This window comes from Somniosus microcephalus, chromosome 4 (assembly GCF_052327205.1).
Source record: "Somniosus microcephalus isolate GS21.2 chromosome 4, FLI_Smic_1.0, whole genome shotgun sequence".
In the NCBI taxonomy this organism is placed as follows: Eukaryota; Metazoa; Chordata; class Chondrichthyes; order Squaliformes; family Somniosidae; genus Somniosus; species Somniosus microcephalus.
The window spans coordinates 146,146,181-146,171,196 of NC_140990.1; the positions used below are offsets into that span (position 1 = coordinate 146,146,181).

At 47.0% G+C, this 25,016-nt stretch overlaps 1 protein-coding gene across 1 annotated transcript; it reads right to left on the reverse strand.

Annotated features, from left to right (window-relative positions):
- Nucleotides 1-11,880: 11,880 nt before the first annotated feature.
- On the reverse strand, nt 11,881-17,199 carry LOC147119892 (uncharacterized). Its single transcript, XM_085985294.1, has 2 exons — nt 16,929-17,199; nt 11,881-16,010 (listed from the first exon to the last, which is right to left on the reverse strand). Exon 2 carries the CDS (start codon nt 15,659-15,661, stop codon nt 14,903-14,905), a length of 759 nt encoding a protein of 252 aa, XP_085841420.1. The 5' UTR covers nt 15,662-16,010; nt 16,929-17,199; the 3' UTR covers nt 11,881-14,902.
- Nucleotides 17,200-25,016: the final 7,817 nt, after the last annotated feature.

Below are 25,016 nucleotides of genomic sequence, written 5' to 3' on the forward strand. Positions count from 1 at the left end.
CCATGTACAGTCCCAGGGTTGGAATCCCCATGTACAGTTCAAGGGTTGGTATCCCCATGTGAGGTCCCAGAGTTTGAATCCCCCATGTACAGTCCCAGGGTTAGAATCCCCATGTTCAGTCCCAGGGTTGGAATCCCCATATACAGTCTCAGGTTTGGAATCCCCATATACAATCCCAGGGTTGGAATTCCCATGTACAGTCGCAGGGTTTGATTCCCCATGTATGGTCCGGGGTTGGAATCCCCATGTACAGTCCCAGGGTTGGAATCCCCATGTACTGTCCCAGATTTAGAATCCCTATGCACAGTCCCAGTGCCAGGATTGGAATCACCATTTAGAGTCCCAGGTTTGGAATCCCCATGTACAGTCCCAGGGTTGGAATCCCCAAGTACAGGCCAAGTGTTGGTCTCCCCATGTGAAGTCCCAGAGTTAGAATCCCCAAATATAGTCCCAGTGTTGGAATTCCCATGTACAGTCGCAGGGTTTGATTCCCCATTTAAAGTCCCGGGGTTGGAATCCACATGTACAGTCCTAGGGTTGGAATCCCCATGTACTGCCCCAGGTTTAGCATCCCCATGTACAGCCCCAGGTTCAGAACACTCATGTACAGTCCCAGAGTTAGAATCCCCATTTACATTCCCAGGGCTGGAATCCCCATGGACAGCCCTAGTTTTAGAATCCCCATGGACATTTACTGGGTTACAATCCTCATGTACAGTCCCAGGGTTAGAATCCCCATGCACATTCCCAGGGTTAGAATCCCCGTATACAGTCACAGAGTTAGAATCCGCATCTACAGTCTCAGGGCTGGAATCCCCATGTACAGTCCCAGGTTTGGAATCCCCATGTACTGTCCCAGGTTTAGAATCCCCATGTACAGTCCCAGAGCTGGAATCCCCATGTACAGTGCCAGGATTGGAATCACCATTTAGAGTCCCAGGTTTGGAATCCCCATGTACAGTCCCAGGGTTGCAATCCCCATGTACAGTCCAAGGGTTGGTATCCCCATGTGAAGTCCCAGAGTTAGAATCCCCCATGTCCAACCCCAGGGTTGGAATCCCCATGTACAGTCCCAGGGTTGGAATCCCCATATGCAATCCCAGGTTTAGAATCCCCAAATATTGTCCCAGGTTTGGAATTCCCATGTACAGTCGCAGGGTTAGCTTCCCCATGTACAGTCCCAGGGTTGGAATCCCCATGTACTGTCCTAGGTTTAACTTCCCCATGTACAGTCCCAGGTTCAGAATACCCATGTACAGCCCCAGGGTTAGAATCCACATGTAGAGTCCAAGGTTGGAACCCCCATATATCGTCCCAGGGCTGGAATCCCCATGTACAGTCCCAGGATTAGAAAACGCATATACAGTCCAACGGTTGGAATTCCCATGTATAGTCCCAGGGCTGGAATCCCCATGTACAGTCCAAGGGTTAGAATCCACATATACAGTCCAAGGGTTGGAATGCCCATGTACAGTCCAAGGTTTAGAATCCCCATGTACGGTCCCAGAGCTGGAATCCCCATGTACTGTCCCAGGATTGGAATCACCATGTAGAGTCCCAGGGTTGGAATCCCCATGTAAAATCCAAGGGTTGGAATCCCCATGTACAGTCCAAGAGTTGGTATCCCCAAGTGAAGTCCCAGAGTTAAAATGCCCCACGTAAAGTCCCAGGGTTGGAATCGCCTTGCACAGACCCAGGGTTAGAATCCCCATGTACAATCCCAGGGTTGGAATCGCCATGTACAGTCCCAGGGTTAGAATCCTCATGTACAGTCCCAGGGCTGGAATCCCCATGTACTTTCCCAGGGTTGTAATTCCCAAGTAAAGTCCGAGGGTAAGAATCCCCATGTACAGTCCCAGGTTTGGAATTCCCATGTACAGTCACAAAGTTGGATTCCCCATGTACAGTCCCAGGGCTGGAATCTCCATGTACAGCCCCAGGTTTGGAATCCCCATGTACAGTCCCAAAGTTGGAATCCCCATGTACAGTCCAAGGGTTGGTATCCCCATGTGAAGTCCCAGAGTTAGAATCCCACATGTATAGTCCCAGGGTTAGAATCCCCATGTACAGTCCCAGGATTGGAATCCCCATATACAGTCCCAGGTTTGGAATCCCCATATACAATCCCAGGTTTAGAATCCCCAAATATAGTCCCAGGTTTGGAATTCCCATGTACAGTTGCAGGATTAGAATTCCCCATGTATAGTCCCAGGGCTGGAATCCCCATGTACAATCCCAGGGTTAGAATCCCCATATACCGTCCAAGGGTTGGAATTCCCATGTATAGTCCCAGGGCTGGAATCCCCATGCACAGACCCAGGGTTAGAATCCCCATATACCGTCCAAGGGTTGGAATTCCCATGTATAGTCCCAGGGCTGGAATCCCCATGCACAGACCCAGGGTTAGAATCCCCATATACAGTCCAAGTGTTGGAATTCCCATTTATAGTCCCAGGGCTGGAATCCCCATGTACAGTCACAGGATTAGATTCCCCGTGTATAGTGGCAGGTTTAGAATCCCCATGTACAGTCCCAGGGTTAGAATCCCCATGCACAATCCCAGGGTTAGAATCCCCAAATATAGTCCCAGGGTTGGAATTCCCATGTACAGTCCCAGGGTTAGATTCCCCATGTACAGTCCCAGGGTTGGTATCCCCATGTGCAGTCTCAGTTTTTTTTTTCCATGTAGTGTCCCAAGGTTGGAATCCCCATGTATTGTCCCATATTTAGCATCTCCATGTACAGCCCCAGTTTCAGAATACCCATGTACATTCCCAGGATTAGAATCCCCATGTACAGTCCCAATGTTGGAATCCCCATGTACAGTCCGAGGGTTAGAATTCCCATGTACATTCCTAGGTCTTGAATCCCCATGTACAGTCCTAATTTTAGAACCCACGTGTACATTCCTAGTGTTAGAATCCTCAAGTATAGTCCCAGGGCTGGAATCCCCATGTACAGTCCCAGGGTTAGTATCCCCATGTACAGTCCCAGGGTGTGAAACCACATGTGCAGTCCCAGAGTTGGAATCCCCTTCTTCTGTCGCAGGGTTAGAATCCCCATGTACAGTCACTGGGTGAGAATCCCCATGTACAGTCCCAGGGTCGGATTCTCCAAGTACAGTCCCAGGTTTGGAATCCCCATGTACTGTCCCAGGTTTAGCATCTCCAAGTACAGCCCCAGGTTCAGAATACCGATGTACAGTCCTAATTTTAGTATCCCCGTTTAAATTCCTAGTGTTAGATTCCTCAAGTACAGTCCCAGGGCTGGAATCCCCATGTACAGTCCCAGGGTTTGAACCCCCATGTACAGTGCCTGGGTTAGAATTCCCATGTACAGTCCCAGGGTTAGAATCCCCATGTGCAGTCCCAGGGTTGGAAGCCCCATGTACACTCCCAGGGTTGGAATTCCCATGTACAGTCCCAAGGTTAGAATTCCCATGTACAGTCCCAGGGTTGGACTCCCCAGACAAGAAACACAACAACTTGCATTTATACAGCAGAGGGAGCAACTCAGAGCCGATTAGCATCAGGGTGGGCGGTGGATGTGGAACTCGGTCCCTGGCCTCCTGTGTTGGTCTTTCTTGTTGCATCAGTTTGAGCTGGAGTGGAGAGGGCGGTGGGGAGAAGCTGCTGGGTTTAACCCCCAGTACTTTTGAGCCCAGTGGGACCCAACAATTTCCAATGTGGGACTGTGAAGGGAGGTGGAATCTGGGGGAGATTAAGTTGCTGAACAGACACTGTCCATACAGTGTAAAAGATTATCATTTTTGGAACAAGTATTTCTGTAGAGGCTTTCAATCCATTTTATATGTACAGATTTTTAAAATTCATTCGATGTGGGTGTCACTAGCAAGGCCAGCGGATACTGCCAGTCCAGATGCCCGTTGAGAAGGTGATGCTGGGCCTTCTTCTTGATCCTTTGCAGTCCGTGCGGTGAAGGTACTCTCAGAATGCTGTTAGGTGAGGAGTTGCAGGATTTTCACCCAGCGACGATGTAGGAACAGCGATATATGCCAAAGTCAGGATAGTGTGTGACTTGGAGGGGAACTGGGAGGTGATGGTGTTCCCATGCACCTGCTGCCCTTGTCCTTCTAGGTGGTGGAGTTCACGTGTTTGGGAGGTGCTGTCAAAGTTCTAGTCGAGTTACAGATGTATAAAGTCACTCCTTCACTCCTCTCCCTCCCACCTCACTCTCTTTCCTCCCATAGAGGCCAGAGTCTTGTGTAGGCCCAGACCGGGTGGTGGGTTCCCTTCCCTGAAGGACATTTGTGAACTAGTTGGGTTTTAACGAGAATCCGGCAGCTTTCATGGTCACTTTTTTCTAGTACCGGCCCCACAAATTCCCAGATTCATTCAGCTCAATTTCACAACCTGCCTTTGTATATTTGTGGGTTCTCTCTCATCCTCCCTTTTTCCTGTTTCAAATTAATTTTACAGGGAAGGATTTGTAGATGGGAAACTCAAACCAAAAATCACTTCAGGATCTGACAGAGTCGCTCAATTCATCAGGACCTTTGAGCATGGAAGCAGAAAGCACCGTTCAGAGCGGGGAGAAACCGTACACGTGTTCTGTGTGTGGACAAGGCTTCAGCCGATCCTCTGGCCTGTCGAGACACAAGTGCAGTCACACCGGGGAGAGACCGTTCACCTGCTCCGAGTGTGGGAAGGGATTCACTCAGTCTTCCCACCTGCTGACAGACCAGCGAGTTCACACTGACGAGAGACCTTTTAAATGCCCAGACTGTGGGAAGCACTTTAAAAGTTCCGGGGAATTGATGCGCCATCAACGTGTTCCCACTGATGAGAGACCGTTCAGGTGCTCTCACTGTGAGACTGGTTTCAGGCAGTCATCTGACCTCACTGTACACCAGCGAGTTCACACCAGAGAGGGACAATTCACCTGCACTGAGTGTGGGAAGTATTCACTCAGTCAGCCGACCTTCTGAGACACCAGCGAATTCACACCGGGGAGAGGCTGTTCTTCTGCTCCGTGTGTGGGAAGGGATTCACTAAGTCATCCACCCTGCTGAAACACCAGCAAGTTCACAAGTGACTGCAGGGGTTGGATTCTGCTGTTTTTGCTGCTGTTAATTACATCCCGGACTGAATCGTGTTCATTCTGACAGTTGGAGTTTGTTTCTGCTGATGTTAATAACCCCTGTAACTGGGCTGGAGTTTAATATTCTGGATATATGTCAAATAAATCAGCTTTGCTTTAAACATATTGTTGTGGATTTTTGTCGTTCCCACCTGAGTGTTTAGCATCACCTGGTTGGAGCTCAGAAAGGACAATCTGTGGGAGGATCGTACGGCGGTAACCGAACAACACCCTGGACACAGTCCTTCAGGGCCACACTGAGAGGGGCAAATGGCACTTTGGTCTTTCTCGTCTCTCTTCACTGACAGCAATGTCCCCGTGCAGGTTAATCTTGGGCCTGTAAGGAATGTGTCACAGCTCCTAGGTATGGAACAGAAGGCTCCATTACAACTGTGTTTAGAGTCAGGAAGAACAACGGTGAATGCTGTAAACGTGGTGTCAAATCAGAGATTGGTGTCAAACTGCGAACTGTTCCTGACTGAAAGTGAAACAGCAGGGTTAAGTTTCCAGTCTAAAAATGGCTGGTAATTATTCTATGAAGGTTTAACATGTTTGTAGAATCACAGAATGGTTACAGCACAGAAGGTGGCCATTCGGCCCGTTGAGCCCGTGCCGGCTCTCTGCAAGAGCACTTCAGCTAGTCCTACTCCCCCCTCCCCCACCCTTCCCTCGTAGCCCTGCAAATTTTTGTCCTTCAGGTACTGATCCAATTCCCTTTTGAAAGCCATGATTGAATCTGCCTCCACCACCCTTTCAGGCAGTACATTCCCGATCCTAACCACTCACTGCGTGAAAAGTTTTTCCCCATGTCACCTTTGGTTCTTCTGCAAATCACCTTAAATCTGTGTCCTCTCGTTCGTGACCCTTCCACCAATGGGAACAGTTTCTCTCTATCTACTCTGTCCAGACCCCTCATGATTTTGAACACCTATCAAATTTCCTCTCAATCTTCTCTGCTCCAAGGAGAACAACCCCAGCTTCTCCAGTCTTCAAGGTAACTGAAGTCCCTCATTCCTGGAATCATTCTCGTAAATCTTTTCTGCACCTTCTCCAAGGCCTTCACATCCTTCCTGAAGTGTGGTGCCCAGAATCGGACACAGTACTCCAGTTGGGGCCGAACCAGTGTTTCATCATCATTTCCACACTTTTGTACTCTATAGCTCTATTTATGAAGTCCAGGGTCCCGTAAGCCTTTTTAACTGCTTTCTCAACCTGCCCTGCCACCTTCAAGGATTTGTGCACACATACCCCCAGGTCTCTCTGTTTGTGCACCCACTTTAGGATTGTAACATTTAGTTTACATGTCCTCTCCTCATTCTTTCCACCAAAATGTATCACTTCACACTTTTCTGCGTTAAATTTCATCTGCCACATGTCCGCCCTTTTCACCAGCCTGTGTCTGTCTTCTTGAAGTCTATCGCTCTCCTCCTTGTTGTTCACTATACTTCCAAGTTTTGTGTCATCAGCAAATTTTGAAGTTGTGCCTTGTACACCCAAGTCCAAGTCATTAATATAAGAACATAAGAAACATAAGAAATAGGAGCAGGAGTAGGCCAATCGGCCCCTCGAGCCTGCTCCGCCATTCAATAAGATCATGGCTGATCTGATCCTAACCGCCAATCTACTATCACAGAACCATCTCCTGAATCTAACAGAATTAGACACACGAAAAAGGAGCAGGATCAGGCTACACGGCCCCTGCGCCCGCTCCACTCCCCACAGGGCCATGACCGATCCGAACCTAGACTCATGTCCAAATTCCTGCCCGCTCCCCATAACCCTTAATTCCCTTTACTTCTAGGAAACTGTCTATTTCTGTTTTAAAATTATGTAATGATGTAGCTTCTACAGCTTTTTGGGGCAGCATATTCCATGTACCTACCACATAATATATCAAGAAAAGCAGTGGTCCTAGAACCGACCCTTGGGGAACACCACTTTATACCTTCCTCCAGTCCGAAAAACAACCGTTCACCACTACTCTCTGTTTCCTGTCACTTAGCCAATTTCGTATCCATGCTGTCACTGTCCCTTTTATTCCATGGGCTTCAACTTTGCTGGCAATCCTGTTATGTGGCACTTTGTCAAACGCCTTTTGGAAATCCATGTACACCACATCAACCACATTGCCCTCATCAACCCTCTCTGTTACCTCATCAAAACACTTGATCAAGTTGGTTAAACACGATTTGCCTTTAACAAATCCATGCTGGTTTTCCTTAATTAATCCACACCTATCCAAGTGACTATTAATTTTGTCCCTGATTACTGTTTCTAAAAGCTTCCCCACTACTGAAGTTAAACTGGCTGGCCAGTAGTTGCTGGGTTTATCCTTACACCCTTTTTTGAACAATGGTGTAACATTTGCAATTCTCCAGTCCTCTGGCACCACCCTCGTATCCAAGGAGGATTGGAATATTATGGCCAGTACCTCTGCGATTTCATCCCTCTATTCCCTCAGCATCCTTGGATGCATCCCATCCACTCCTGGTGATTTAGCTACTTTAAGTACAGCCAGTCTTACTAATACCTCCTCTTTATCAATTTTTATCCCATCCAGTATCTCCACTACCTCCTCTGCCTTTACTATGTCTATGGCAGGATCTTCTTCCTTGGTAAAGAAAGATGCAAAGTACTCATTTAGTACCTCAGCCATACCCTCTACCTCCATGCGTAGGTCTCCTTTATGGTCCCTAATTGGCCCCAACACTCCTCTTACTACCTGTTTACTATTTATATGCCTATAGAAGACTTTTGGATTACCTTTTATGTTGGCTGCCATTCTATTCTCATTCCCTCTCTTTTCACCTCTTAGTTTCTTTTTCACCTCCTCTGACCTTTCTATATTTAGCCTGATTCTCAGATGTATTTGCAACCTGAAATCTGTCATACATGCTCTTTTTCTGTTTCATCATATTCTCTATCTTGTAGGAATGGCTAGATTCCTAACTAAAGGACTGAGATCGAGTCAGTCTATTAAACAAACGATGTTTAATACTAATAAACAGAGTTTAACATTAAACAATGGAAAGCTGGATAACAGGTCTGTACTGGTTGCTAGCTCCACGAGGACTGGCTCGAGCCCCTCCCTGGTCGGACGTCATGACGTCATCACATTTTCCCGCTGCTGGAGGATCACGTGATCAACGTGATGATGTCATCGCGTTGGGTCTCAGTCTTAAAGGGACCGCGCTATGTACATGCGATAATATGAACAGAGATACAGATTCATTCTGTAGCTAACAATTAGTTAAAGATAATTATGTACATAAGATCAGAGTCCCCTTGGTGGCTCTGCCACAATCTCTTTCATTATCCAGGGAGCCCTGACTTTAGTTGCTCTGTCTTTCCCCCTTTTGGGAATGTACCTGAACTGTACCTGATCTATTTTCTCTTTAAAGGCAGCCCATTGTTCCATTACAGTTTTGCTGCTAATCTTTGATTCCAGTTTACTCGGGCCAGATCCGTTCTCATCCCACTGAAATTGGCCTTCCACAGTTAAATATTTTTACTCTAGATTGCTCCCTGTCCTTTTCCATAGCTACTCTAAAATTTATGATACTATGATCACTATTCCCTAAATGTTCACCTACTGACACTTGCTCCACTTGACCCACCTCATTCCCCAGAACCAGATCCATCAATGCCTCCTCCCTCATTGGGCCGGAAACGTACTTATCAAGAAAGTTCTCCTGAACACACTTCAGAAATTCTTCCCCTTGTCTGCCCTTAACACTATTATGATCCCAGTCTATATTGGGACAGTTGAAGTCCCCCATTATCACTACTCTATAGTTCTTGCACCTCTCTGTAATTTCTCTGCAAATCTGCTCCTCTATATCTTTCCCACTATTTGGTGGTCTATAGAATACACCTAGTAGTGTAATGGCACCTCTGTTAATTCTCAACTTACGGAGATAGGGTGGGATATGTGTTGGTGAAGGGGTTACGGGGATCGGGTGGGATATGTGTCGGTGCAGGCTTGATGGGCCGAAATGGCCTCTATCTGCACTGTGGGGTTTCTGTGTGATTTCTGTGATATAAATTCTGTCCTTGACCCCTCCAGGACATGCTCCCTCTCCAGCACTGTAACATTCTCCTTGACCAATACTGTCACACCACCTCCTATCTTGCCTTCCCTACCTTTCCTGAACACTTTATAACCAGGAATATTTAATACACAATCCTGCCCTTTTTTGAGCCAGGTCTCAGTTATTGCCACAACATCATATTCCCATGTGGCTATTTGTGCCTGCAGCTCACTTACCTTGTTTACTACGCTTTGTGCGTTCACATACATACACTGTAAACCCATCTTAAACCATCCTGTATTCTCTCTTAGTTTCACCCACCTAATACATTACTATTTCTTACTTTAGTGCTCTCTGCCTCTCCCAATCCTTTGAGCATTTTATTTCTCCTTTCTAATGTTACATCCTGGTGCCCATCCCCCTGCCAACTTAGTTTAAACCCTCCCCAACAGCACTAGCAAACCTCCCCACGAGGATGTTGGTACCGACTCTGTTGAGGTGCAACCCGTCCGGCCTGTACAGGTCCCACCTCCCCCAGAACCGGCCCCAATTCCCCAGGAATCTGAAGCCCTCCCTCCTGCACCATCTCTCCAGCCACACATTCATCTGCTCTATCCTTCTATTTCTATACTCACTCGCGCGTGGCACCGGGAGTAATCCAGGGATTACTACCATTGAGGTCCTGCTTTTTAATCTCTTTCAGAGCTCCCTAAAATCTGTCTGCAGGACCTCATTGCTCTTTCTACCTATGTTGTGGGTACCGATATGGACAACGACCTCTGGCCGTTCACACTACCCCCTCAGAATATTCTGCAGCCACTCAGTGACATCCTTAACCCTGGCACCAGGGAAGCAACATACCATCCTGGAGTCAGGTCTGCAGCTGCAGAAACACCTATCTGCTCCCCTAGCTATTGACTCCCCTCCCACTATTGCTTTCCCTGTCTTCCTCCTCCACCCCTGTGCAGCTGAGCCACCCGTGGTGCCATGGACTTGGCCCTGGCTGTACTCCCCAAAGGAACCATCACCCTCACCAGTACTCAGCACAGAATACTGTTTGGAGAGCGAGATGCACTCCGGGGACTCCTGCACTACCTGCCTGGTCCTCCTCTTCTGTCTGGCAGTCACCCATTCCCTTTCTGCCTGCACACTCATTAGCTGCAGGGTGACCACCTCCTTAAACGTGCTATCCACGTAGCTCTCAGCCTCGCGGATGCACCGCAGTGACACCAGCTGCTGCTCAAGCTCCGAAACCCAGAGCTAGAGCTCCTCCAGCTGACGACACCTCCTGCACACGTGGTTGTCCAGGAGTTCCCACAATTTTTTTTATTCCTTCATGGGATGTGGGTGTCGCTGGCAAGGCCAGCATTTATTGCCCATCCCTAGTTGCCCTCGAGAAGGTGATGGTGAGCTGCCTTCTTGAACCGCTGCAGTCCGTGTGGTGAAGGTACTCCCACAGTGTGTTAGGGAGTTCCAGGATTTTGACCCAGTGACGATGAAGGATCGGCAATATATGTCCAAGTCAGGATGGTCTGTGACTTGGAGGCGAACTTGGAGGTGGTGGTGATCCCATGCACTCGCTGCCCTTGTCCTTCTAGGTGGAAGAGGTCGTGGGTTTGGGAGGTGCTGCCGAAGAAGCCTTGGCAAGTTGCTGCAGTGCATCTTGTAGATGGTACACACTGCAGCCACAGTATGCGTACGCCGGTGGTGGAGGGAGTAAATGTTTAAGGTGGTGGATGAAGTGCCAATCAAGCGGGCTGCTTTGTCCTGGATGGTGTTGAGCTTCTTGAGTGTTGTTGGAGCTGCACTCATCCAGGCAAGTGGAGAGTATTCCATCACATTCCTGACTTGTGCCTTGTAGATGGTGGAAAGGCACAGGATGTGCATCCGCTGGACCAAGTGGCCCTGCTGTGCCTTTAATTATTCGACTATTAACTAATTTCTTTTTTTAAGTAACTTAACAGAAATAAACTCGAGACTTAAAAACAATCCCTCCCCAATCTGCTCCTTCCCTTGTGCTGAGGTCACTTCCCTCGCTCCCTGACACTGGCGCTCTCTCCGGGCTCTTGGGCCTGTCTTTATCTGCGGTCGCTCCTCTCGCTGTCCCACAGCTCCGCTCTCGTGCCTATTAACTTGGGTTCTGTGGCTCCATTCCTCCTTTTCACTCAGACATCTCCACCGCCTTCTCCCTCTCCACCAGTTCCTGCGCCCACTCTGCTTGTGAATCACTGTGTTTGTGAATCTCCCGGCTCTGTCTCCAAGCTCTGTGCTCAAGCTCAGTATTTGAAACAATGATCTCGATGCAGGAAATAGTGCACGGTGTGTTAGTTCCAGGAGATTAAATCAAGGACACCATCACAATCAGCAAAGACAATGACAAAGATCAGAACATTCCAAAGGCTGTCACATGCAGGACCTGTGGAGGAGTTGGACTAACCACATCCAAGAAGTGTTAAACCTTGCACACAATAACTGATTTCAAATCTGAAGCAAGAGAGTTCTTTCAAGGGTTGGTTGAAAGGAGCTTCAGATGTGTATAAAGTGAGAAACTGTAGTTCAGTCTATGACACCCACAAGCCATGAAGTCAAATGGAACCAGCTTGGGGTTAGATGTGGTAGACGGTGAACTAGGTGAGAAGTGATATAATCAAGAGTAAGAAAAGCCCAAAAATGGAACAGTCGGTAACAGAACATCAATAGATCTCCTCTGATCATGGAGAAATCAAATATTCAATACACTGTGTTTGAAACAAAGCTGCTTTATTCAATATTGATACAGAATATTAATCTCCAGCCCAGGTATAGGGGATATTAAGATCAGCAAAAACACACCCTGTGTACTAGAGGCGGAAGTAGTACCATATTAGATAGGAGCAGACTAAGAAAGACTATGAAAACTTCAAAAATGGGTTTAGAATGTATGTACGTAAACGCACAAAGTGTGGTGAATAAGGTTGGTGATCTACAAGCACAATTAGCCGTGCGGCAATATGATGTTGTGGCAATAACGGAAACGTGGCTTAAAAACGGTGAGGACTGGGCACTTAATATTCAAGGGTACAAGGTGTTCATAAAACATAGGGAAGGATAAAAGGGAGGTGGGGTGACAGTGCTGATTAAGGAAGACATTGTAGTGTTGGAAAGGGAGGATGTTCTTGAGGGGACAAGGACAGAATCCATTTGGTTAGAGTTGAGGAGCAAAAAGGGTATGATCACACTATTGGGGGTATTCTATAGGCCTCCAAATAGTGAGAGGGAAGTGGAGGAGCAAATCTGCAGGGAAATCGCAGAGATATGCAAGAGCTATAGAGTGGTGATATTGGGGGACTTTAATTACCAAATATCGATTGGGATAATGCTAGGGTAAAGGGAAAGGAGGGGGAGGAATTTCTGAAATGAGTTCAGGAGAATTTCCTTGAACAGTATGTTCTTGGCCCAACTAGGAAGGAGGCATTGCTGGATCTGGTGCTGGGGAATGTGGTGGGCCAGGTTGACCAAGTGTCTGTAGCAATGGAGAGGAGCAAGGAACAATCTAGAGTGGAACTTCTAACTTGGAATAGGGCTAACTTCAATGGGATGTGAAAGGATCTAGCCAGTGTAAAATGGAACCAAAGACTGGCAGGAAAAACTGTAACGGAACAATGGGTGATCTTTAATGAGGAGATGTTCCGAGTACAATTTCAAAATGCACATCATTATAAAATACATTTCCTGATTCAATTACTTCTAGTCCAGATAATCAATTTTAATTTCACAAACAAATTATGCCCAGACTTTGTGATTTTACAAAGAAGACAAAAGTAACAATTGCATTTGGATGCGAGTCATTTATCCTCCCCTTCGAGCAATGTGTCTTGGAAAATAGGATTACACAGGATATACGGCAGAAACACACCATTCGGCCCAACCAGTCCATGCCGGCGTTTATGCTCCACTCGAGCCTCCTCCCGTCTTTCCTCATCTAACTCTATCAGCATAAGCCTCTATTCCCTTCTCCCTCATATGCTTGTCTAGCCTCCCCTTAAATGCATCGATACTATTCACTTCAACCACTCCCTGTGGTAGTGAGTTCCACATTCTCACCGCTCTCTGGGTAAAGAAGTTTCTCCTGAATTCCCTATTTGATTTCTTGGTGACTATCTTATATTGATGGCCTCTAGTTATGCTCTTCCCCACAAGTGGAAACACTCTCTCTGTATCTACTCTATCAGAACCTTTCATAATTTTAAAGACCTCTATTAGGTCACCACTCAGCCTTCTTTTTTCAAGAGAAAAGAGACCCAGCCTGTCCATCCTTTCCTGACAGGTCTACCCTCTCATTTCTGGTATCATCCTTGTAAATCTTCTCTGCACCCTCTCCAGTGCCTCTATATCCTTTTTATAATATGGTGACCAGAATTGTACGCAGTGCTCCAAGTGTGGTCTAACCAAGGTTCGATACAAGTTTAGCATAACTTCACTACTTTTCAATTCTATAACAATTCAATTCTATAACAATCAATCCCAATAATTTAACCCAATGGGTTAAAGTCTTAAGTCCAATTTTGTCAGCACGCTGCGACATTCGATGTCTGCAGATAACGGGAGATAAATTCTTAAAACTGCTGGATCTCTTGCTCTGCCATCAACCTCTTATCAAACTGGAGCTGGCATTGCCTAATATGGTCGTCTCTGGCAACTGCACAGTCCAGAGACACAAGTCTGCATTTTCTTCAACACACATCAACAACATTAGAAGCAGTAAAAACACTGTGGCCTTCCTGGGGCAGCACAAACCACTAGTCTCCAGACTTTTCTTATCCCAACATCATATTTCTGATCGAAACATTCTGTGATGAAAATATCCAAGGCCAGTTGGTTGCAAACACCAGCTGTTGCTCAGTGAAATCTCGCTCTCTCTCTAATGATACCAACCACATTTTCCCTGATATCGAATGAACTAAACATGAACACCTTTCAGAAGCTGAATTAACCGAGGTCCATATGCCAACACCCCTCTCATCTTCCATTCACTTCAATTGAAAGGAAACCGACAGATTGGACCAATCAGGATTTGAAAGATATTTACAACAGATTCTAGATGTTCTTAGAGTCGGAATCTTTCTCTACTCTGTCCACGCGAGGAGTTCGATAACAGACTTTCTCCTGTGAATATAGAGCTGGGGTATTGGGCCGTGATGTGCTCACTTGTTCATCTTGTTGACTCTAAACCTTTGCCAATTATTTGATGTGATCTGTTTATTTCTACGTATTTTTTTAAATACATTTGCTGAGTGGATTCAAATTTAAATTGAAAGCAGGTTTGCAGGCGTGATGCTCTATTCACACATTGAAGGTGAGAGAGATGCTGTGGGACACACACTAAGTCCAGTAGCTGAAAGTGATTAACAGTCTGGGTTTTGTGTTTAGTGATCCTGGGCGTGTTACCGAGACCTTCCTCGGATACCAAAGCTAGGAGAGGCACTCTGGAAGGTATGGGGAACTGGGACTTGTCCATGAGAGTAACCGAATGTACGAGAACTGAAATAATATCGAGTTAGAAAAGAGAAAAGGCACAAAAATAGTCAGTAACAGGACATCAATTAGTCTCCTCTTATCTTGGAGACATCAAATGTCGACACATTGTTATTTGAAATATCAAAATATTAAACTCCAGCCCAGTTATAGGAGTTATTAACATCAGCAGAAATAAACTCCAACTGTCAGAATGAACATGGTTCAGTCAGGATGTGATTAACAGCAGCAATAACAGCAGAATCCAACCCCTGCAGTCACTTGTGAACTCGCTGGTGTGTCAGCAGGTGGGATGACTGAGTGAATCCCTTCCCACACACGGAGCAGGTAAACGGCCTTTCCCCAGTATGAACTCGCTGATGTGTCAGGAGGTTGGATGATCGAGTGAATCCCTTCCCACACTCAGAGCAGGTGAACGGCCTCTCCCCAGTGTGAACTCGCTGGTGTGTCAGCAGGTCGGATGACTGAGTGAATCCCTTCCCACACTCGGAGCAGGTGAATGGTCTCTCCCCAGTGTGAACTCGCTGGTGCACCAGCAGGTGGGATGAACAAGTGAATCCCTTCCCACACTCAGAGCAGGTGAACGGCCTCTCCCCAGTGTGAACTCGCTGGTGTCTCATCAGGTCGGATGACTGAGTGAATCCTCTCCCACACACGGAGCAGGTGAACGTCCTCTCCCCAGTGTGAACTCGCTGGTGTGTCAGCAGGTTCGATGATTGAGTGAATGCCTTCCCACACTCAGAGCAGGTGAACGGTCTCTCCCCAGTGTGACTACGACAATGAATTTCCAGCTCAGATGGGTAACTGAATTGCTTCCCACACACGGAACAGATGAACGGCCTCGCCCCAGTGTGAACTCGCTGGTGTTTCAGCAGCTTCGATGATTGAGTGAATCCCTTCCCACACTCAGAGCAGGTGAACGGTCTCTCCCCAGTGTGACTGCGCCAATGAATTTCCAGCTCAGACAGGGAACTGAATCCCTTCCCACAATCCCCACATTTCCCCGGTTTCTCCATGGTGCGGGTGTCCTTGTGTCTCTCCAGGTTGGACGATCAGTTGAAGCCTCGTCACACACAGAACACATGTACGGTTTCTCCCCGCTGTGAATGGTGCAATGTTTTTTCAGGCTGTGTAACTGGTTAAAGCTCTTTCACAGCTCCGGAACACTCTCACTCGGGTGTGTGTGTCTCGGTGCTTTTCCAGTCACACAGATGTTTGAAATCTTTTCCCATGGACAGAACAGAAACATTTCTCCTTCTACATCCAAAGGCCGATAATATTCAGGTCCGGATGAAACGAGTGATTCCGTCAGATCTTCATGTTTCGTTTGAGTTTCCCGTATGCAAATCCGCCCCTTCTAATACCCTGTAAAAGGAGTTTACAAAACATATCACTGTAAGTACAGGACAGAAATTCAGAACAGGCAATTCTAGTTTCTAAAGAACATTCTTTCCTCTCTTGTTCCTCCAAAGCTGTAAATCCCCATCCCACACATTGTCCCTCCTCCCTGTGCTAAAATCCAAACACATCGCACGTCTCAAGACAATTTTTCCTCCTCTCCCAATTTTCTCCACCAACTCTGGCTGGGTTCAGTTCTACAATCATTGATTCCCCTCCCTCTCCTCCCCTGAAGGTGCTGACTCTGGCTGGGTTCAGTTCTACAATCATTGACTCCCCTCCCTCTCCTCCCCTGAAGGTGCTAACTCTGGCTGGGTTCAGTTCTACACTCATTGGTTCCCCTACCTCTCCTCCCCTGAAGGTGCTGACTCTGGCTGGGTTCAGTTCTACAATCATTGATTCCCCTCCCTCTCCTCCCCTGAAGGTGCTAACTCTGGCTGGGTTCAGTTCTACACTCAATTCAATTCAATTCAAATCGCTTTGTTGGCATGACAAGGTACATCTTATGTTGCCAAAGCATCGAAAAACATTCATGGTTGAACACAAAAATACAGATCTATCCATACAGTGTTCACTGGTTCCCTTCCCTCTCCTCCCCTGAAGGTGCTGACTCTGGCTGGGTTCAGTTCACTCATTGGTTCTCCTCTCTCTCCTCCCCTGAAGGTGCTGACTCTGGCTGGGTTCAGTTCTACACTCACTGGATCCCCTCCCTCTCCTCCCCTGAAGGTGCTGACTCTGGCTGGGTTCAGTTCTACACTCACTGGATCCCCTCCCTCTCCTGCCCTGACGGTGCTGACTCTGACTGGGTTCAGATCACTCACTGGTTCCCCTCCAGCTCCGCCCACTGATGGTTTCTTTCCAAAGATTTCCGCGCATGAGCTCTACCTTTCGATGAAGCAGGATGGCGGCGCACAAACTCTCAGCTTTTCTTTGTAAAGATGACGGCCGATAACCCGGGCCTGTTCCCGGGAAAAAGCCTCCGAGCTGCAAACGCGGAATCTATAAATTCTCATTCCAAGCTTGCGGCCGACACCAGGTGTTTATGAAGCTCACCCACCGGGTGCGTTACCTCCCTGCGCCCCGCCGATTCGTAATCAGCGTAAAATCGCATCGCGAACTTCTCTCTGCTTATCACACTCGCCCGGCTCTGATCACAGTGACACTGCGCATGCTCCAAATACAGGCGGACACTGCGCATGCGCACTGGGCTCCTTCTGTGTGAATAGGGCACATTCTCGCCTGCGGGGCATGCTGGGGAGCAGCCCCGCCATTGAACGGCCCAATTAGTGAATGGATTAGGAGATTCTGTGATCCCATCTCTGTGTGACTGTGCTGGTGTGTCAGTAAATGGGATGATCGATTGAATCATTTTCCACATAAAGAGCAGTGAATGGATTCTCCCCCTTACGAACATGTTAGGGTGGGAATAGATGAGATAAGCAAGTGACTCTCGTTCCATAAGAACATAAGAAGTAGGAGCAGGAGTAGGCCATACGGCCCCTCGGGCCTGCTACACCATTCAATAGGATCATGGCTGATCCGAACTTAGACTCACGTCCACTTCCCTGCCCTCTCCCCGTAACCCCTAATTCCCTTATCAGCTAGGAAACTGTCTATCTCCGTTTTCAATTTATTTAATGTTGCAGCTCCCACAGCTCTCTGAGGTAGCAAATTCCATAGATTTGCTACCCTCTGAGTGAAGAAGTTTCTCCTCATCTCAGTTTTGAAAGGGCTGCCCCTTATTCTAAGATTATGCCCCCTAGTTCTAGTCTCACCCATCAGTGGAAACATCCTCACCGCATCCACCCGATCAAGCCCCCTCACAATCTTATATGTTTCGATAAGATCGCCTCTCATTCTTCTGAATTCCAATGAGTAGAGGCCCAACCTACTCAACCTTTCCTCATAAGTCAACCCCCTCATCTCCGGAATCAACTGAGTGAACCTTATCTGAACTGCCTCGAGAGCAAGTATATATTTTCTTAAATATGGAACCCATAACTGTACGCAGTATTCCAGGTGTGGCCTCACCAATACCCTGTCAATTAAGGAGTCAATTACTGCAGTAAGGAGGGATGATATATTAGCAGGGTCCTCTAATGAGGCCATATGGGTGGAGCTTAAAAACAAAAAGGGGGCAAGCACTTTGCTGGGAGTGTACTATAGGCCTCCAAACAGTCAGGGGGAGATAGAGGAACAGATATGTAGGCAAATCTCAGAGAAATGTGCAAATAATAGGGTAATAATAATGGGGGATTTCAACTTCCCCAATATTAACTGGGATAGTCAGAGTGTGAAAGGCTCAGAGGGTGTAGAATTCTTAAAGTGCATCCAGGAGAGCTTTTTGAGCCAGCATGTAGAAAGTCCTACAAGAGAGGGGGCGGTACTGGACCTAATTCTAGGGAATGTGGCCGGCCAAGTGGAAAAAGTGCTAGTAGGTGAGCACTTTGGTGATAGTGACCATAATATGGTAAGATTTAAGGTGGTCATGGAAAAGGACAGGGATGGGCCGGAAATAAAGGTTCTAAATTGGGGGAAGGCCGATTTTAATAGGATAAGGCAGGATCTGGCCAAAATGGACTGGGATCAGCTACTTGTAGGAAAATCCGCATCGGAGCAATGGGAGGCTTTCAGAAGGGAGATTGAGATCATACAATGGCAACATGTTCCCGTAAAGGTCAAGGGTGGTTCCAAAAACCACAGGGAACCTTGGATGTCAGGGGATATACGAGAATGGATTAGGAAAAAAAGGAGCGCTTTTGGTAGATACAAAAGGCTAAAGACGGAGGAAGCCCTAGAGGAGTACAAAAAGTGCAGGGGGATACTTAAAAAAGAAATTAGGAGATCAAGGAGGGGCCATGAAATAACACTGGCGAGCAAAATAAAGGAAAATCCGAAGATGTTTTATAAGTATATTAAGGGTAAGAGGATAACTAGGGAAAAAATAGGGACAAAAGTGGCAATCTGTGTGTGGAGCCGGAAGATGTAGGAGGGGTTCTAAATGAATTTTTTGCATCTGTTTTCACTATGGAGAAGGACGATGTAGACATAGAAATAGGGCGGGGGGACTGTGATATGCTCGAACATATTAACATCGAGAGGGAGGAGGTATTGGCGGTTTTAGCTGGCCTAAAAATTGATAAATCCCCAGGCCCGGATGAAATGTATCCCAGGCTGCTGTGTGAGGCAAAGGAGGAGATTGCGGGGGCTCTAACACATATATTCAGGACCTCTCTGGCCACAGGGGATGTGCCAGAGGACTGGAGAACCGCTAATGTAGTACCATTATTCAAGAAGGGTAGTAGGGAAAAACCGGGGAACTACAGGCCAGTGAGCCTAACATCAGTGGTAGGAAAATTATTGGACAAAATCCTGAGGGACAAAATTTGTCTCCACTTGGAGAGGCAAGGATTAATCAGGGATAGTCAACATGGCTTTGTCAAGGGAAGATCATGTCTGACTAATTTGATTGAATTTTTTGAGGGGGTGACTAGGTGTGTGGATGAGGGTAACGCAGTGGATGTGGTATACATGGATTTCAGTAAGGCCTTCGATAAAGTCCCGCACAGGAGACTGGTTAAGAAGGTAAGAGCCCATGGAATCCAGGGTGCCTTGGCACATTGGATACAAAACTGGCTTAGTGGCAGAAGGCAGAGGGTGATGGTCGAAGGTTGTTTTTGTGACTGGAAGCCTGTGGCCAGTGGGGTACCACAGGGATCGGTGCTGGGTCCCTTGCTGTTTGTGGTCTACATTAATGACTTGGATATGAGTGTAAAGGGTATGATCAGTAAGTTCGCGAATGATACAAAAATTGGTAGGGTGGTTAATAGCGAGGAGGGTAGCCTCAGTCTGCAGGACGATATAGATGGGTTGGTCAGATGGGCGGAACAGTGGCAAATGGAATTTAACCCGGAAAAGTGCGAGGTGATGCACTTTGGGGGGACTAACAAGGCAAAGGAATACACAATGAATGGAAAGACCCTAGGCAAGACGGAGGGTCAGAGGGATCTGGGTGTGCAAGTACACAGATCCCTGAAGGCGGCGGAACAGGTTGATAAGGTGGTAAAAAAGGCATATGGGATACTTGCCTTCATTAGCCGAGGCATTGAATATAAGAGCAAGGAGGTTATGATGGAGCTGTATAAAACACTGGTTAGGCCACAGCTGGAATACTGTGTGCAGTTCTGGTCGCCACACTACAGGAAGGATGTGATCGCGTTAGAGAGGGTGCAGAGGAGGTTCACCAGGATGTTACCAGGGCTGGAGCGCTTCGGCTATGAAGAGAGACTGGGCAGATTGGGTTTGTTTTCCTTGGAGCAGAGGAGGCTGAGGGGGGACATGATTGAGGTGTACAAAATTATGAGGGGCATAGATAGGATGGATGCTGAGGAGCTTTTTCCCTTAGTAGAGGGGTCAATAACTAGGGGGCATAGTTTCAAGGTAAAGGGCGGGAGGTTTAGAGGGGATTTGAGAAAGAACTTTTTCACCCAGAGGGTGGTTGGAGTCTGGAACTCACTGCCTGAAAGGGTTGTGGAGGCAGAAACCCTCACAACATTTAAGAAGCCTTTGGATGTGCACTTGAAATGCCATAGCATACAAGGCTATGGGCCAAATGCTGGAATATGGGATTAGACTAGGCAGGACTTGATGGCCGGCGCGGACACGATGGGCCGAAGGGCCTCTATCCGTGCTGTATTACTCTATGACTCTATGACTATAACTGCAGCAAGACTACACTGCTTTTATACTCCATCCCTCTTGCAATAAAAGTCAAGATTCCATTGGCATTCCTGATCACCTGCTGTACCTGCATACTAACCTTCTGTGTTTCATGCACCAGGACCCCCAGACCCCTTTGTACTGCAGCACTTTGCAGTTTCTCTCCATTTAGATAATAACTTGCTCTTTGATTTTTTCTGCCACAGTGCATAACCTTACACTTTCCAACATTATATTCCATCTGCCAAATTTTTGCCCACTCACTTAGCCTGTCTATGTCCTTTTGCAGGTTTTTTATGTCCTCCTCACTCCTTGCTTTCCCTTCCATCTTTGTATCATCGGCAAACCAGGATACGTTGCACTCGGTCCCTTCGTCCAAATCGTTAATATAGATTGTAAAGAGTTGGGGTCCTAGCACTGACCCCTGCGGAACACCACTAGTTACTGATTGCCAACCCACGAATGAACCATTTATCCCAACTCTCTGTTTTCTGTTAGATAGCCAATCTTCCACCCATGCCAGTGTATTGCCCCCAATCCCGTGATTTTTTACCTTGTGCGGTAATCTTTTGTGTGGCACCTTGTCAAATGCCTTTTGGAAGTCCACATCCACTGGTACCCCTTTATCCACCCTGTTTGTTAGGTCCTCAAAGAATTCGAGCAAATTTGTCAAACATGACTTCCCCTTCGTAAAACCATGCTGACTCTGTCCGAATAAATTATGCTTATCCAAATGTCCTGTTACTGCTTCTTTAATAATGGACTCCAACATTTTACCAACCACAGATGTTAGGCTAACTGGTCTATAGTTTCCAGACTTTTGTCTGCCTCCCTTTTTAAATAAGGGCTCCACACTCAGCTGGTGAACGGCCTCTCCCCGATGTGACTGTATACAAGAGTTTGCACCTCAGACGGGCAATAATTCCGTTCCCACATTTCCCACATTTACACTGTTGATTCAGGTGGGCTCACGAGCCTCACCTGGGTCTGTACATTGGGATTCCAACCCTGGGACTGTACATGGGAATTCTATCCCTGGGACTGTACATGGGGATTCCAACCCTGCGACTCTACATGGGGATTCCAACCCTGGGACTGTAGATGGGGATTCTAACCCTGCGACTGTACATGGGGATTCCAATCCTGTTACTGTACATGGTGATTCCAACCCTGGGACTGTACATGGGGATTCCAACCCTGGGACTGAACATGGGGATTCTAACCCTGGGATTGTACATGGGGATTCTAACCCTGGGACTGTACATGGGGATTCCAACCCTGCGACTCTACATGGGGATTCCAACCCTGGGACTGTACATGGGGATTCTAACCCTGCGACTGTACATCTGGATTCTAACACTGGGCCTGAACATGGGGATTCCAACCCTGTGACTGTACATGGGGATGCCAACCCTGGGGCTGTACATGGGGATTCTAACCCTGGAACTGTAAATGGGGATTCCAACCCTGTTACTGTACTTGGTGATTCCAACCCTGGGATTGTACATGGGGATTCCAACCCTGGGACTGAACATGGGGATTCTAACCCTGGGACTGTACTTAGGGATTCTAACCCTGGGACTGTACATGGGGATTCTAACCCTGGGACTGTACATGTGGATTCTAACACTGGGACTGTTCATGGAGATTCCAACCCTGGGACTGTACATGGGGTTTCCAACACTGGGACTGTACATGGAGATTCCAACCCTGGGATTGTACATGGGGATTCAGAGAAACATAGAAGATAGGAGCAGGAGTAGGCCATTCGGCCCCTCGAGCCTGCTCCGCCATTCAATGCGATCATGGCTGATCATCCAAATTCAGTACCCTGTCCCTGCCTCTCCCCATATCCCTTGACCTCTTTAGCCTTAAGAAATATATCTAACTCCTTCTTGAACATATTTAATGAATTGGCCTCAACTGCCTTCTGTGGTAGAGAATTCCACAGGTTCACCACTCTCTGGGTGAAGAAATTCCTCCTCAGCTCTGTCCTAAATGGCTCACCCCTTATCCTTAGACTGTGACCCCTGGTTCTGCACTCCCCGGCCATTGGGAACATCCTTCCTGCATTTAGTCTGTCTAGTCCTGTTAGAATTTTATAAGTTTCAATGAGATCCCCTCTCATTCTTCTAAACTCCAGCGAGTATAAGCCCAATTGACCCAATCTCTCCTCATACGTCATTCCTGTCATCCCAGGTATCAGTCTGGTGAATCTTCGCTGCACTCCCTCCATGGCAAGAACGTCCTTCCTCAGATATGGCGACCAAAACTGCACACAATACTCAAGATGTGTGCACCAAGGCCCTGTAGAACTGCAGCAAGACATCCTTGTTCCTCTACTCGAACCCTCTTGCTATGAAGGCCAACATACCATTTGCCTTCTTAACCGCCTGCTGCACCTGCATGCTTACCTTCAGCGACTGGTGCACAAGGACACCCAGGTCTCGTTGCACTTTCCCTTCTCCCAATCTATTGCCATTCAGATAATAATCTGCCTTCCTGTTTTTGCCACCAAAGCGGATAACCTCGCATTTATCCACATTATACTGCATCTGCCATGCATCGGCCCAATCACCCAACCTGTCCAAATCATACTGGAGTTTCTCGGAATCCTCTTCGCAGCACACATGCCCACCTAGCTTTGTGTCGTCTGCAAACTTGGAGATATTACATCTAGTTCCCTTGTCTAGATGATTAATATATATTGTGAATAGCTGGGGTCCTAGGACCGATCCCTACGGTACCCCACTAGTCACTGCCTGCCACTCGGAAAAAGACCCGTTTATTCCAATTCTTTGCTTCCTGCCTGACAACCAGTTCTCTATCCAAGTCAGTACCATGCCCCCAATCCCATGTGCCTTAACTTTACATGCTAAACTCTTATGCGGGACTTTATCGAAAGTCTTCTGAAAGTCCAAATACACCACATCCACTGGTTCTCCCTTATCTATTTTACCAGTTAAATCCTCAAAAAATTCCAGTAGTTTAGTCAAGCACGATTTACCTTTTGTAAATCCATGTTGACTTTGTCCGATCCTGTCACTGTTTTCCAAGTGCTCTGCTATTACATCTTTTAAAATGGACTCTAGCATTTTCCCGACTATCGATGTCAGGCTTACCGGCCTATAATTCCCCATTTTCTCTCTACCACCTTTTTTGAATAGTGGGGTAACATTAGCTACCCTCCAATCCATGGGAACTGTTCCAGAGTCTATAGAATTTTGGAAGATGACCAGCAATGCATCTACTATTTCTAGGGCCACTTCCTTAAGTACCCTTGGATGTAGATTATCAGGCCCTGGGGATTTATCGGCCTTCAGACCCATCAATTTTCCAAACAACATTTCCCTACAAATACTGATTTCTTTCAGTTCCTCCCTCTCATCAGGCCCTATGTTCCCCAACGTCTCTGGGGGGTTATTTGTGTCCTCCTTTGTGAAAGACAGAACCAAAGTATGTATTTAGTTGGTCAGCCATTTCCTTGTTCCCCATTATAAATTCCCCTGATTCTGACTGCAAGGGACCTACGCTTGACTTCACCAATCTTTTTCACTTCACATATCAATAGAAGCTTTTACAGTCAGTTTTTATGTTCCCTGCAAGCTTACTCTCGTACTCTGTTTTCCCGTTCTTAATTATTCCCTTTATCCTCCTTTGCTGAATCCTAAACTGCTCCCAATCCTCAGGTTTACTGCTTTTTCTGGCCAATTTATATGTCCACTCCTTGGATCTTATGTTATCCCTAATTTCCCTTGTTAGCCATGGTTGATTCATCTTTTTTGTTTTATTTTTATGCCAAACAGGGGTGAACAAATTCTGTAGTTCATCTATGCGACCTTTAAATGTTTGCCACAGCAAATCCACTGTCAACACTTTGAATAACATTCCCCAATCAATCCGACCCAACCCGCGCCTCATACCATCGTAGTTTTCTTTATTTAAATATACAGGACCCCAGTCTCTGAGTCAAATACTTCACTCTCCATCTTAATTCCTGTCCTGGGACATTACAAGGGGGTTTTTACCCTGGACTGTACATGGGAATTCTAACCCTGGGGCTGAACATGGGTATTCTGAAACTGTGGCTGTACATGGGGATTCCAAACCTGGGACTGTACATGGGGGTTCCAATCCTGGGACTGCACATGGGATTTCTAAACCTGGGACTCTACATGGGAGTTCTAAACCTGGGACTGTACATGGGGATTCCAAACCTGGGAATGTACATGGTTATTCTGAACCTGGGTTTGT

Excerpts from the sequence above, each read along its gene's own strand:
- LOC147119892 (XM_085985294.1), bottom strand. The coding sequence starts at position 15,661 with ATGGAGAAACCGGGGAAATGTGGGGATTGTGGGAAGGGATTCAGTTCC.